This window comes from Neolamprologus brichardi, chromosome 7 (assembly GCF_056152115.1).
Source record: "Neolamprologus brichardi isolate AB-2024 chromosome 7, ASM5615211v1, whole genome shotgun sequence".
Lineage (NCBI taxonomy): Eukaryota > Metazoa > Chordata > Actinopteri > Cichliformes > Cichlidae > Neolamprologus > Neolamprologus brichardi.
The window spans coordinates 39,278,093-39,293,181 of record NC_142110.1 but is presented as its reverse complement, the minus strand read 5'-3'; the positions used below and the strand labels follow the sequence as shown (position 1 = coordinate 39,293,181).

General features: G+C 37.0%; 1 protein-coding gene across 1 annotated transcript in view; it reads left to right on the top strand.

Moving 5' to 3' along the window:
• musk (muscle, skeletal, receptor tyrosine kinase) overlaps positions 1-14,875 on the top strand; it is a 33,018-nt gene extending 18,143 nt beyond the window's left edge. The window contains exons 12-16 of the mRNA XM_087843586.1: positions 3,702-3,876; positions 4,089-4,275; positions 4,372-4,566; positions 6,617-6,765; positions 10,302-14,875. Of these exons, the coding sequence (XP_087699712.1) occupies positions 3,702-3,876; positions 4,089-4,275; positions 4,372-4,566; positions 6,617-6,765; positions 10,302-11,008 (1,413 nt within the window). The 3' untranslated portion in view covers positions 11,009-14,875. The remainder of the gene's footprint in view (positions 1-3,701; positions 3,877-4,088; positions 4,276-4,371; positions 4,567-6,616; positions 6,766-10,301) is intronic.
• The last annotated feature ends 214 nt before the right edge of the window (positions 14,876-15,089 follow it).

Genomic DNA, 15,089 nt, shown 5'->3' with positions numbered 1-15,089 from the left:
ACTGAAAGTAAAAAGGTGGCATTGACTGTTTTATTTTTTTATTTGAACTGTAAGACTTTACAAATACCCTTTAGTTTGCATCCTATCTGCTAATTTGAATTGAAATGAGCTCACTTTGCACTGTTATAGCATAGTGACAATAACAATGCACACCGTCCTTTCAATTAGAATGTTCTAATCATCTAAGCTCTATGCATGGCACTATGATAAGAACAATAGTCTATTCCACATATATGCTTATCCAGCCTTAATTTTCCTTTTCTAAGATAGTCTTGTTTAAATTCTAGATTCATTCCAGAAGATTTTTTAAATTCTTATCTTTAAGACATTAAAGATGGGCGGGCTTTAGCTCAGGTGGCAGAGCAGGTCAGCCACTAATCAGAAGGTCGGTGGTTCGATCCCAGGCTGCCTCCTGGCTGCATGCCAAATATCCTTGGGCAAGATACTAACCCCATGTTTGCCTACTGGTGGTGGTCAGAGGGCCCGGTGGCGCCAGTGTTCGGCAGTTCCCCAGGGCAGCTGTGGCTACAATGTAGCTTGCCATCACCAGTGTGTGAATGGGTGAATGACTGAATGTAGTGTAAAGTGCTTTGAGGTCCTTAGGGACTGAGTAAAGCGCTATACAAATGCAGGCTATTTACCAAGACATTAGGGGAAATGTTAGCTCCTTTACATAGCCATTTACAACAGATTGGACTAGTGTAATTTTTTGTTTAGACATGATATTGTACAAATGAAGAAGCCTGGATTTTCCGAGTGTGTTTTTTAATACTATAATCTTGAATTGTGACCACAGATTCATCAAATTACTCATAAATTTGAGAGGCAGGTCTGAATTGACATCATAAACTTCGTAAGTGTTCGTAAGTGCAGAAGCACTAAAGGGAGCAGGGCTTAGCAAACCACTGTGTGTTGTCTGCACTGGGACAATAGGATTGAAGCTATAAAGAACACAGAGTGACATCAGGAAGTTAGGCTTTAGTCCATGCTCCTTCCAGGAAAAGACTGTTACTTTCTGATATAATGTCCTGGCTGAACATAAGTCAGAAGGTGAGCTGTTAAACATGATGGAATCATTTTGATGATTAAGCTGAAGTTCCTGGCCAGCACCAAAGCTTTCATTTCCTCCTTGTAAGCAGCATATACCAGCATTATTGGGGTAATGTCTCTTGTAACAATTCTCCCAAGGCAATGTTAATGTGATTGCACAATTTTAAACTCAACAACCATTTTTTTTCAGTAGATGTTTTCAGATAGACCTAGGTGGTTGGGGATGTGTACTTTACAAGTTCATAAATTTACTTGCATCTCATTGTCATTTTATTATAGAAAATCAGACAAGATTTGTGTTAAATATAAACATCAGAGTGAAATCAGAGGGTGTTAAACTAAGAGTCACACCCAAAGTGTGATACATTATAGGGCAAAGTAGCTGTCCCATAACAAAATGACAGCCACACTGAAGTACAAGACGCAGAGTAAGGAGTTAATAAATAAAAATATAGTCTGGTTACAACAGTATGTATGGTCTGACACATCCTTTGTTTAAAGATTGGAAAGTAAGAGAATGGTAGGCAGCTGACCAAACCACTGAGGTACATATGCCAAAGTCCATCCTTCAAAATTAAAAAAAAAATAAATAAAAAATGTTGTGAATTATTTTTTTAATCAGTAGCTTTCATTGCCCCAAAAATTGGGGCTTTAGCCTTTAGCCCCACCCCCATTTTACCGCCTGTTTCCTCTGTCTCCTGTTTACTTTCCTGATTTTCTTTCCTGACTTTCGACACCTTTTGTTTAGAAGACGACTACAGCAAGTTGCGCATGCTTTAACCACAAATATAAATGTTTACAGAGCTATGTTAACATTGCATTCTGGGTGAGCAACTCATCAATCATAACTGTGCCATGAATTTCTCCCTTTTATAACTGAATGGGTTTCAAAACTATAGACTTTTAAAATATTGTTTTAACATATCATATTAATAACTATAATGATCCAAAATGCATTGTAGGCTAAATAGTACATTTCTTTATGCATTACGTGATCTATCTACTTTCACTAGCCATCTTTTTTTTTTCTTTTTTGTTGCTGAAAGTAACACCACACACAACCTAAAGTAAAATTACTCTGTTAAACATATTGTTCACAGGCTGTAACAGTATTAGCTTTCTGTGTGAAGGTAGGAGCTTTTAACAGTTTTCAGTAACGTGCCATGAGACCATTAGGCATTCATTTTTTGTATTTGAAAAAATGACAACTCGAGATTACTAACTGATGTGGGAGTTGAAAGTCATACTTTGTCTTCTGTCTTCCACACATCAGAGAGCATATGCTTTACATAAATATTTTCATAATACAAATGATCCCTAATCAGCTCTATGAGTTTTATAGGAAATGAGCAGAACACTGTAATGCTCCACAACATATGCTATTTTGCTTAGAATGACTTCTGTCTCTCATAAAAATCACATTTCCGTTCAGCACAAACATGTAAACTGTAAAAGTACATGATACATGAATGGAGTAACTTTGGTGCCATTGTGTGCTGAGTCATAGAAATACTGCAGACGTTGATTCACAACTTTATTGCAGGGGAAAACATTGCTAACAAACTAAGCATACTATACAACACTGTCATTCTCATGGTATATATATGACTCTGTGTAAGAATCATCCATAAAATAATAACACAGTGGCCACTAATTAAACATTAAAAAGGGTCGAGTTCTCTTTCTTGCAGGAAATGCAACTTGATCCACTGCTGGGGATTACTTACCAGCAGAGATCATTTGTTTATGCTCCAAAACCCCCTTTTCTGCTAGAAATCTTCTCTCTCTATGGATCTAGAGTGTTGCAGAATAGTGTTGCAAAATGCAAAATGCCTGCAGGAAGAAGATTGGGGAGGATGGTTGGTTGTATAAAGTGTTACACTTTGACATTTGGCAGGAAATGGGATGCAAGCCTCCATTGTCAGTGTATTATCTTGAAAGGCGATGACAAATGGCCTAACTTGTCATTCTACTGCGAAGACCTGTTGTTTTAAGCATTGCTGGCACCAGTTAGGATTCAACCCCATGCTGTTGACTTCACACGTTCAGCTACAGCAACATGTGTTGAACCCAACATTTTCAGTTCATGTCTTCATGTCTCTTGGGATAGAGTTGGCCATTGCTCTTTTCATGATTAAAGCTCATGACATACAAGCCCACCAGATGTTCCATATTTAAGTTGGCAGTCTAGATTCCAGGAACAGTCATGCAACCCCTAATGTCCCTCACAATAGCCCATGGTTATGGAGCTGTAACCTTACTACACAGAACAGAACCTGGAAGAAATATTTGGAAGGTCATCTTAGCTTCACTTATGATTTGAGAGTTTTAAAAACTATCCATCCAAATCAATTCTTTCTTTCACAGAAAACTCACTAGAACTGATCCCTCAGCAAAGGTAGATTTCCTCTTTACCTCCTCGGAATACAGGGTCAGCAGCAGAACAGAAAAGAGATCATGCATTACACAGACTCCAGCCCTGTACTCACAGGTTGCAAACCATGTTTATTCACCAATTAATATACTTAACCTTCCTTATTGCAGTATGTATGTTGGTGATTTTTCTTTTTCTATTTTATTCCTCTTAGTGGGAAAGGCCTGAGAAAGTGTTTCTCTTTTTTTGATCCTTACTACTGTGCTTTATTCTGCAGGTTCCCCACCAGCACCATTTGTCAGTGGATGTCATTCCAGAGTTGAAGAATTCAGGCAATCACTGCAGAAACCCAGGAGGAATCAGTGACAAGCCCTGGTGTTATACCTTAAATCCGAACATACGCTGGGAGTACTGTGCTGTTCCACAGTGTGGGGAAACAAGCATAGCATCAGGTACTGCCCTCTGCATTCAGAACTTTTTTCCCTACTTCACCTGTTTACAGTTCCTGTTTTCCTTACACTTGAAACCAACAATTCACCTACAGTAAACTAAAAGCTACTCTGTAGCCAAAACTTTGACTGCACAATCTGGATTTTAGACAACCAAGTTCTAGATTTGTCATTTGTCCAGGTTTAGTGACTTTTCCTATATCTGTGCTTTTAAGTAGTGAAGCCAGAGTCTAGAGACCCTCTCCAGACCCCTCATTTCCCTCCCATGACCACAACATCATCTCCAGCTTACTCAATGTCTGTCATCGTCGTTATCCTGACTGCTCTTGCAACTGCAGTATTTCTTGCCATTATCATTCTTGGCTGCCGCAGATGGAAGAAGCAACTGAGGAATCGGAAGAGGTAAAAGAAAGATGATAAAGATGGAATATGTGTCTTTATCTAGTGTCTGTTTTTATCCTTGTAATGCTCACGCTTATATTTATTTATTTTTATTAGAAGAGTAATAGAGACCCCGATGTTGAACGCCCTTCCATCAGAGCTATTGCTCGATCGACTCCACCCTAACCCCATGTACCAGCGTGTTCCCCTGCTGCTGAACTCAAAACTGTTGGCCCTTGAGTATCCCCGAAATAATATTCAATACGTCCGAGATATCGGGGAAGGAGCCTTTGGACGAGTTTTCCAAGCCAGGTGAGAAAGAAGAGAGAACTGGGGAAAGACAGCATGGACAAAAGAAGAGATGAACAAATATGATAAAATGAGAGATTAAGGGGAAGCAAGAGTATTTCTCATCAAATGGTTAGAGATCGAAAAGGATGTTTTCTTCCAGTGCAGCACTGCTTCTGCACACTAATATTTAATATTGCCATGTCATAATCATAATCACATCCAGGGGCTAAGCTGATGATGCTGATATGTCTAAGGCAGAGGGAAAGGGGAAGGGAATGAGACAGGACTGAGACAGAGAGAAGGATGACATGGCTAAACAAGGTCACTGGTCATTTTGAGAACTGCTGCGTCATTCACAAAGTCACAAGGCAAGCTGTTACAGGTGTCACTTTCACTGCACCCTGAGCCTGTTTACAGCATGACATGAATGTTGCAAACCTATCTCTTTAATCACACTCAATACCAGAGCTGGGTCATATTTCTAAAAAGTCATAAATCTGTCATGAGCATGAATCTAATTTTTTTAGGCTTGATAGATAGCAGTCGTCAGAAGTTTGTAACGCTCGTTATCAGTCAGAATGTTGTAATATGGGTGTAATCTGCTTAAATTCATTATGACATACAGTGGCATGACTCCATGAAGTAAACATATAGCAGAGCCACTGAAACCTATCAAATGTCTTTGACAGTTTTTTGTAGTTTACTAAAATAACCCAAATCCAATTATTTGTTGGTTGTATTTTACAAGGTTTACTGAATGCAGGATTTCACAGTCACAGCTATCTATAATTGTTTGCTGTCACAGCCAAGAATTCAGGACAGCAGAAGTAAATCAATTTAGATCTTCTAGATATAGGTTTTTCAACTTTATTAGACTCCCTCTTATTCATGCACCACAGCCTTGTCACCCATATGACGTCCATGACTGTGCTACAAAATAAAGAATATAAAGCTCAATGCTCAACTGCCTGTTTTGAAAACTAAAAAAAAATTTGATTAATACAAGAAAAAAGGAATCTCAATTTAAATAGAATTTCTTATTGTGTTGTAAGTAACATGATTATAACAAGTCAACTCAAAGCAACACATGATAGACAACATTTAAGAAGCCACATAAATATAATGCAATAGATAAACGGAGGCATCAAATCACATCATATGATAGCTTGATCACAGAGCAGTATAATAATAGCATGCAGCATTATGACAGTAGCACCTGAGTGCATAGTCAGTCAAATCTGAGAGATGTCCTTAGGGCTAGATGATAATCCCTCGTTGAAAACTAGAAAGGTGCAGTATATAGACACCTCTGGGACCATAATGCGCACATTGACTTACATGAACACAAATACATACTCTAACGCACACACTTGTATGATTATACAACTATGATATGAAACATCCAAAACAGAAGTTTCACAGGAATAAACTCGTGTGCACATGAAGTACACAGTATGTATGTGCATTCTTTAGTACAATGTAATGTATGCATCTCAATCTAAATCAAAAGGTAATACTGTTTCCTGTGTACACATTCACTCAGTAAATACATGACTATAGAGTGCACTTAATCATTTCTGACACACACACACACACACACACACACACACACACACACACACACACACACACACAGCCACGTGAAAGATACTTAAATAGACCTAAGGAAAAAAATAACTTCTCTGACATCAGCGCTTCAGTCTGTTTTTTGTGTGACTCTACAGGATGTGTGTGTGGGATATCATTGTTTGTATCAATATTATTGTCCCAACTATATCTACTTTAGGAAACATCATTTTGCACCTGAGCCAACAGAGGAAGTATTTCTCTGTAGACCTATTAGTATAAATATGTGTTCATATATATGTTTCATTCATATTTCTAACGCTTAAATAGCTGTGTTGTTTACTTAGACACTTTTGGGTAAAGCTAAAATACACTTTTGAAACATATGGTAACAAAAGTCTGGTTTATGCATTAGTGACAAAAACATTAACAATACAATACAAATACTGATAATATAATATTTCCGTGCTCAGTTCATGAATATCTTTGTTTGTGTCTGTTTCAGAGCTCCAGGCCTGCTACCCATGGAGTCTTTCACAATGGTTGCTGTGAAGATGTTGAAGGAGGAAGCTTCAGCTGACATGCAGAATGACTTCCAGAGAGAGGCAGCACTCATGGCCGCATTTGACCATCCAAACATAGTTCGACTCTTAGGTTAGTGTGTGCTTGTGTGCAAACGAGAGAGAAAAAGTGTGCAACGAAAAATGTGATTTCCAAAGAGACAACGGTCACAGATGGAGCTTACATTGAATAATTGCCGAATCCCTGAGTTTACTTCAGGGAGAAGTAAAGTAAAGTGGAAAAACAGAAACATGGAAATGGAGGAAGAAGAAAAAAAACTCAAACAAGATTGAAAAGACAGAATTGGACATGTAAAAACTGATAGAAATCAACATTTATTATTTGGTTTCAGAGTTTTATGGCCTGAAAGTGCATTTAGGTATCTAAAATAAATCAGTTATTTAAAAGAAGCCGGACCAAACAAAAATCTTTTGAAAAGAATGCTTTTCAACTCATAGAAGAGTCTTTTGGGTCATTTAAAATAACATTTCTATTCAGTTGTTAGTTTTCACCTGCTTATGTTAAGCAACGATTTAACAATAAACTTTCTAAAAACTGTAGAGCTTTCATTAAAAAGAACTACATAATAAAATAAAAAAGAAAGGATTGCCTCTTAGTATTTCCCTGAGTCTGATTTTCCAAACAGCAATTTTTCTGAAAGAATTCACTCTTTTTTTTTGCTTTTTTTTTTGCTTGTTTCCCGCTGTGGACCTATCAAAGTCCGAGAATAATCCACATAGTGTTGTTTGCCAGTAAACAAGTGCGGACTGACAACTAATGTGCCTTTGTTGGCCAACATAAAACAAATGTGCTCTATTAAAATTCCGTATCTTCACTAATGCAGCTTATCTAATCTAATACAAACAGCTCACATCCAAATATATTTCCAGGAAGACATTTGGAGATACAGCATAGTTACAGCAAACAGAGCTGTTGATCACTGGCTGTGCTCAAAGAAGTTTTCTTTTGCAGCTCCAGTCGTTGTGCAATATATTTCTTCAAAATTAGCATTCAGTCACTCCCTCACTCACTGGTATTTTTTGTCATTTTCTGAGTGGCATTCATTTTAGATGACTCATCTGGAGAGTGACACACTAACAGCAAAGACTCTGGTGTGCATGAAACTGGAGTTGATTAGATTATTTCCTTAACCTTTAATTACCCTCTAGACTAATAATACAGCCGTAAATCATGTGCAGGAATATATGCATCATCCAAAACACGAATGCATCAGAATTAGATATACCATAAGTCTACATGTGTCTTGTGCCGTGTGTGGCTTCTGTCTTCTATATATTTAGCAATGAGGGAAACATTTTAATCCAGCTACCGTCCTTTAGCAAAGGTCACTAGCACTAAATTACAACTTGTTTCCCCCCACCCTATACACAGAAGCATATACACCCAGCTACCTTCACACACACACACACACACACGATAATTGTTCTCTGGTGAGCTGTTCTATCTAGTGACCCACAGGATATGAATTAAGTGAACATGACCTCCAACCTCCTCCTCGCCCCTAAAGTTCATTGGAAGCATGTTGCAATCGCAAAAAAAGTGAACTACAACTAAATACAAATACTTTAGCTTCTGGCTTCAGTTGTTCAGAAAGTTTAATATAGATCAGAATAATTTGGATTTGAAATCTCACATTTCACAATCCAGGATCAAGTATTCAATCCCACTTTTCTGCCTGTATAATTATCCTAACAAATGAGTGCATACTTTATTTTTTTTTGATTTGTATAAATAAAAAAAAAGTTCATTACTCAATTAAACAAAAACGATTCAGATTTCTTCATTTAACAATTTTTTTCATTATCTTTACCAGATGAAAATGTCTTCAGCGCACTTTCATCTGCTAAGGAAGAGAAAATGTGCTTGGGATTATCTCAGTTCATGGTGTCATTATAATTAGAATGATGTGATTAATGGATATTTCATAAATTATGCTACATCAAATAAAACTGGATCCAAGTTTTCTCAATCCTAAATTCCTGAAATAACTGTGTGCTCAAAATAACAGAGTAATAATAACAGTAATGATAAAAGAGTGGATTACATAAGGTTGTCTCATTCCACAATCCTGAAAAATTTGAATCTATTTCAACATTTTTGATCCAATCAGATTTTAAAAAAAGATTACGTCTGACCAACTGTGCGCTGAAGGACAGTGTTCCAACTCTGTGTTCCACCATTGAGCTGCACCTACATGAGCGCTCCCTTACTTGCAGTGGACATCCCTGCAGTGCCAAATGCAGTCCAAGAGCTGACTGTGCAGTGATTTTCCATCTAGCTAAATAAGGCCCTTCATTGATTTCCCCAGAATTCAGCATGACACATTTCATAATTTGTGTGGCTTTGGAACCTCAACAAGGAGGGGAAATAAATGTTACTGGGTTTGAACAAAGTTTAAACTGATTTAAAATGACTGGCCTACCAATGGGCCATTGAGCTTCCAATTTCTTTCATTGAAAAACAGAAGCAATAGTAAATGCAGTCAATCAAAATTATAACTGTGGCCAATAATAAGTTGCTACATTTCAATGCACTAACTGCATAAATTACACTATTTGTGCACTAAAGTGAGAAGAAAAGAAGAGTGAACTGAAAGCACTGTTTGAATAAAGTGGTGTATTTCTGTTCATCTAGCAATATATTTTTTAACTTCTGCTCAAAAGAACTGAAACTTGTTTGTGAACCATACGGATACAGATCGGAGGGCTATCGGGGCTCTGCAAAGTCTTGGCAGTGTGTGCTCACAAGCTGCAACAAGTACTCACAGGAATGGAAGAACAAACAAGCAGACAGACACTCTTTTATAGAGTTGTAGTAAATAAGGAGGAAATAAAGTAGAATGAATTTTGTCACTTTTGCCAAGATCCTGTTTCACCAAAGACCTCATTCATATGCTTGATTTTTGTTTTGTTTTTTAAAGTTGACATCTCACTCCTGCAGTTTAAATTGTTATCCAATAAGTATGGAAGTTCTGTCAAATAAAGTTTGCATGCCCACTATATTCAGTATAAATTGGCATTTAACAAATAAATCCATGTCGTTTTAAAGATACTGTAGCACTGTTTGTTCTGTCCTCAGCAAACATCCAAAGCCTGTGGAAGCCCTTACTGTTAAAAATGTAAACACAACATTTCAAATAACTTGTATTAATCACAAGTGATATTTATATCATGAGCAGCCTCAGTCATTACACTCTCAATTTAATAATCTGCCTTCATTTGCCATCATTTCCCCAACACCAGCTCAGAAGAAAAAAAGTCCAGAAAAAGTAGAAACTTAATTTGTCAAATATAAATATATCATATTTATATCAAAGATCCACTAAAGTAGAAGTAGGAACTTGTGCATGACTTATTTGTGAGTACATGCCCATCTGTGTTTATGTCTGGGTAATTTTTTTTTTTCTTTTTGGCATTTTAAGGTGAATGAACTCATTATGTGATACTGTAGAAGAAAAACTGTTAATTTTTAGTGTTTTCATTGATGGGACTGATGTGTTTATGGTAAATATTTGTGTTTGTTCTCTAAAAACATCTGTGGTGGGAAAATCAAAAATGCTAATCTATATAATAGGCCATCAAATAGTTTTCTGTGTGCTCTCTCCTCAGGTGTGTGTGCAGTGGGTAAACCAATGTGTCTGATGTTTGAGTATATGGCCCATGGTGACCTCAATGAGTTCCTGCGTCGCAGATCTCCAACCCAGTCAGTGCGCACCCTCAGTCGTGCTAGCTTGTCGGGTCGCAGTTTCTCCTCTGAGCTGGAGGCCGGGCTTCTCTCTTGTACAGAGCAGTTATTGATTTCCAAGCAGATTGCTGCAGGAATGGCATACCTGTCTGAGCGCAAGTTTGTCCATCGTGACCTGGCGACACGGAACTGCCTGGTTGGAGAGGAAATGGTGGTAAAGATTGCAGACTTTGGCCTCTCCAGAAACATCTACTCAGCTGATTACTACAAAGCCAATGAAAATGATGCCATCCCCATTCGCTGGATGCCTCCAGAGTCTATATTCTACAATCGCTATACTACAGAGTCAGATGTGTGGGCCTATGGTGTGGTGTTATGGGAGATCTTCTCACATGGGATGCAGCCATATTATGGTATGGGTCATGAGGAGGTTATTTACTATGTGAGGGATGGTCACATTCTTTCCTGTCCTGAGAACTGTCCTTTGGAGCTCTATAATCTGATGAGGCTCTGTTGGAGTACACACCCATCAGACAGGCCCAGCTTCAGCAGCATACATCGGATACTAGAACGTATGCATCAAAACAGACTAAGCATGAATGCTCACTCTGAAGCTGATGCTGACTGTTAACTGGTTTTCCCTGTACAAAAGGCATTGATTTGCTGTTTTAATGATTTAATGAATACTTACATTGGGCCCAAGCACTCAGTGCTGGGGAAAAATTATTTGTCTCCTTCACGATTTCTTATTTTATTTTATTTACTTTATTTAATTTCAGTTTTGCATATTTGTTATACTTACATATTTCACTTGATCAACCACATTTTAATTTTAGATAGAAATAGCCAAAGCATGCAGTTTTTAAATGATGCTTTAATTCATTAAGCAGAAAATGCTATCCAAACCTACCTGGCCCTATGTAAAAAAGTAATTGCCCCCTAAACCTAATAACTGGTTGCACCACCTTTGGCTGCAAGAACTTGTACAACACTGTGGAGGAATTTCTTTGCCCACTTTTCTTTGCAGAACTTAATTTATTGGAAGGTTTTCTAGTATGAGCAGTCTAAGGCAATCCTATACCACTCCAAAACCTTCGTTCTATGTGCTTGCAGTGGGCTGGCCACTCCTAGTAAGTGTCAGGACAAGTTTTCTTTATTTGTGGATAATGGCTTTCACTGTGATTTGCTAGAGTCCCAAAGCCTTAGAAATCCCTTTGTAACTCTTTTCAGATTTATAGATGAATGTGTATACAGTGAATTTGTTCACATTTATTCTTGGGTTTCTTGAGATCATGGTATGAATTATTTCATTTTAAGGACTTATAGCCTATTTCATTTAGTCAAACAGGTTCTAGTTAAGTTTTTTTTATTTAACATGTCTGGTGTGATCCAGCCAGACCACAACATAAAGGTGGCCCATCCTAATCAGACTTCAAGCAGCCACATCACACAGTTGGTACAATTTTACAATGATTTTTTTTTTTTTTTTTTTTTTTATAATATGTTATTTCTTTAGGATGGAACACTAATAAGGAGCTGGGTGTAACTTCAGGGTGGCCTTTATACCAAAACAACAAACAAAAAGAAACGATATGAAATATTTATCAAACTTACCTAAGCAAAAAAAATAAATAACCAAATTGCAATAACTGACCTCTGTACATAAGATAAGGAGAGAAAACTAAAATAAAAAGGCAGTCCACAGCAGCACTGTACTTTGCATGCTCAGCTGGTTAAGTAATTGCAGTCATTTTCTTTTTGCAGCTTGTCTGTTCAGGAGACTGAACATGGCCATATTGTAGTCATTTGTATGTTGCTACTTCAGAATTCAGGATTTCAGTTTCTGACTGTTTACCGGGAGCTGTCCAAATGACAGGTTCACTTTTGAAAAATGTTAAACCTGAATCAATTAACTCACCCCAGACCCTAAGTCTCTGAAATACTTGGAAACTAACCATACAGATATACCATGGTCATTTTTAGCAGTAGTTGCTCTTGTACCGCATTCATCTGTTTTTTTCTTTTTCTCATTGAGAGTTTTTTTTTGTAAACATTGATGAAAATTTAGCAAATGCTCTGAATAGGCTCAATGTGACCTTAAAGTTCGCTGGGCAGAAAGAGAGAATCTACACTTGAAAGGTTTTTTCTTTAACAGTGTTGTAGAAAGGGATTGATGATATATTTATTATAAGATTGTACACAACATTTCTCTTCAAGTCAGCTTGCTTATTCCACAGTGGCACACAGTCACTTTAAATCACTGATGATTGTTTTAAGTTGGTATTCCACTACGGGGCATTCTGTTTTTATTTGTGTTTCTTTGGTTTTAGTTTTCTTTTATAGATGTGTTTTAGATTGTTATTGATATTTCTTGAACATATGAGCAAATTACAGTAGGCATAAGTTCATTAATTCTCCTCACTTTCATTTACATTTCTCATACAGTTCCTCGCTGAAGCACTAAAACTCACATATTATGAATAGAGTTATTAATGGGACTCGTTCTACTGACATAAATAGACTCTTGTAAGTGACAAACTGCCAACATGTCTTTACATCCTCATTTTGAAAATATAAATATAGAACGGAAGCTTATTAGGTCAGCTAGGTTAGAGATCATACTTAGTGCTCGTACTCTTTAACCTTTTTTCTTTGGTAAAAATTCAATTTTGGTTACATTAATAGAATAAAAAAAGCTAAGATATTCATTTCTAAAAAAAACAAACATGTTGATTTTGTCTAAGAATGACTGACTTAACTGTCTTCTTTTAAAATTTGCCATGTTGTTACTTTTTTTTGCTGTATTTGTTGCATTATATCAGTAATGTTTTGGGCTTTTTCCCTTTTGTTTATCATACATTCACATTAAGTATATTTCTTTGTATTGCTTGCAAATAAACAGAATTATTGAACAGTTTGTACATCAGATCTAAATGTGACTTTCTTTTTTTTTTTAGAGTACAATGAATCTTTTTTCACAAGGTCTGCATGCATCTGAATTCAGGAAGTTAGAAAGGGATATTTACACTTGCCATCATACTTAACCCAAAACGCCTCTCTAAAGAAGAAAACCCAACAATGTCCACAATCACTTTCAAAGGTGTGTTGCTCTGGTTCAGGAGCTCCTACTGACATTATCACTGGTAGAGTTTTCGCTCTCTGAGCCCAAACTATATCTTATTTTATTTCATTGCACGTCTCGCTTTATACAAGGCCCTTAGTATCTTATTATGTCAGTTGTTGTTTTTCCTCAGTGCAAGAGGATGCATTAGAGAAATGGTGCTACACAAAGCATTTTTACCATGAATTTCTATGTGACTGCAATAAGCCCTGTTTATTTGCATTTGTACAACTTCATCAAAATGTCTGTGTTTGCATCTCAGTGCAAAAGTGTGTGTGTATACAAGTTAAATGGAGGACATCTGTGTGCGTTGTGGGGGATGCCTAAGTGTAAACTGTTTAGATTAGACTGTATGGAGTCTGGCCTTGCACTTTCATCCGTCTTTTTCTTGATCTACACTTTGGCTCAGAGTCTTTCAATCCTATCTCCATCACTTCTCCACCAATGAATACAATACAGAGAGAATCGTACAATGATATGTTAGTATGTTTTAGACCGCATGTGGTGGAGGTGATCACATTCATTATGAACATGCTACTTCCGAATACATAATCATTACTCATTCTTTGTATTTTTATTTTTTAATTTTAATCACCTAGTCATCCTTAAACAGTTTTGTTAGTGAATTGAAATGTTTGTTTTATAAAATGCTAAACAGTCATTTGTGTCATTTGTGTGTGTGTATAACCACATCAAAAAAACAGAATCAAAGCATTTTGTTGCTCTTCTTTGGTGCTGTCCAAGGATGCAGATTAAAATTATTTCACAGGCAACTCTATCAGCCATAAAAATGCCTCTGCAAAAGATATGTACTCGTTAAACAACACTGGCACTTAATCCTGCAGGTTTATCTATTCTGTCAAAGGTCAACACTTTCAGGATGGTTTGGAATTTTTGAACAAGTATTCACAGGTCAAAGTTCACTGAAATTGAAATCTATACAAAAGAGCCATGTGAATGTACTTCCTAATTTCCTTCCTATTTTCCTCCAAGAGTGAATCCATGATTGTGGTGTTTTGTTTCTTATCTGCAGCCGTTGCAGTCATTTCCTTGTCCTGTCTCCATCTTCTTTGTTTTGTTAGTGTTTTTGTTTTCAGTGTGCTGCAAAGCCATCAGCTGATCCTTACTGGGAGGTAACACTTATTCACAGTAAATTAGTAAAACAGAATTATTTTTGTGGCCTCATGAAAAACAGATCTTCACATCTGGCAGTCATATGTTGTTATAGCTAAGAATCACTTCCTGTTTTGTCAAAACTCTGTGTTAGTGTAACAGAGGAAACTGGTATTTTATAAATGTTCTGGATGTGAGCTGTTCAGCAGATTTTTTATAACTTGTTGACTTTTCCATCTTTCATAAATGTAGCTGGCAACATGATGCTCAACTCTATTCATTAAAGTCATTATCCAAACAGGCAGTAGGACATTTGACTAATGGGACAAATTTTTCACTCAGCAAACCATGGGAGGAACTATGGAAAGTGTCTATATTGACTTTGTGACTAAGATGTTACATCCCCCCTCACTCAGCAACTGTACAGAGAACTTCCTGCGTGGCCACACTGGCCCTGATTGGCCTTTTCGGGCAGCAA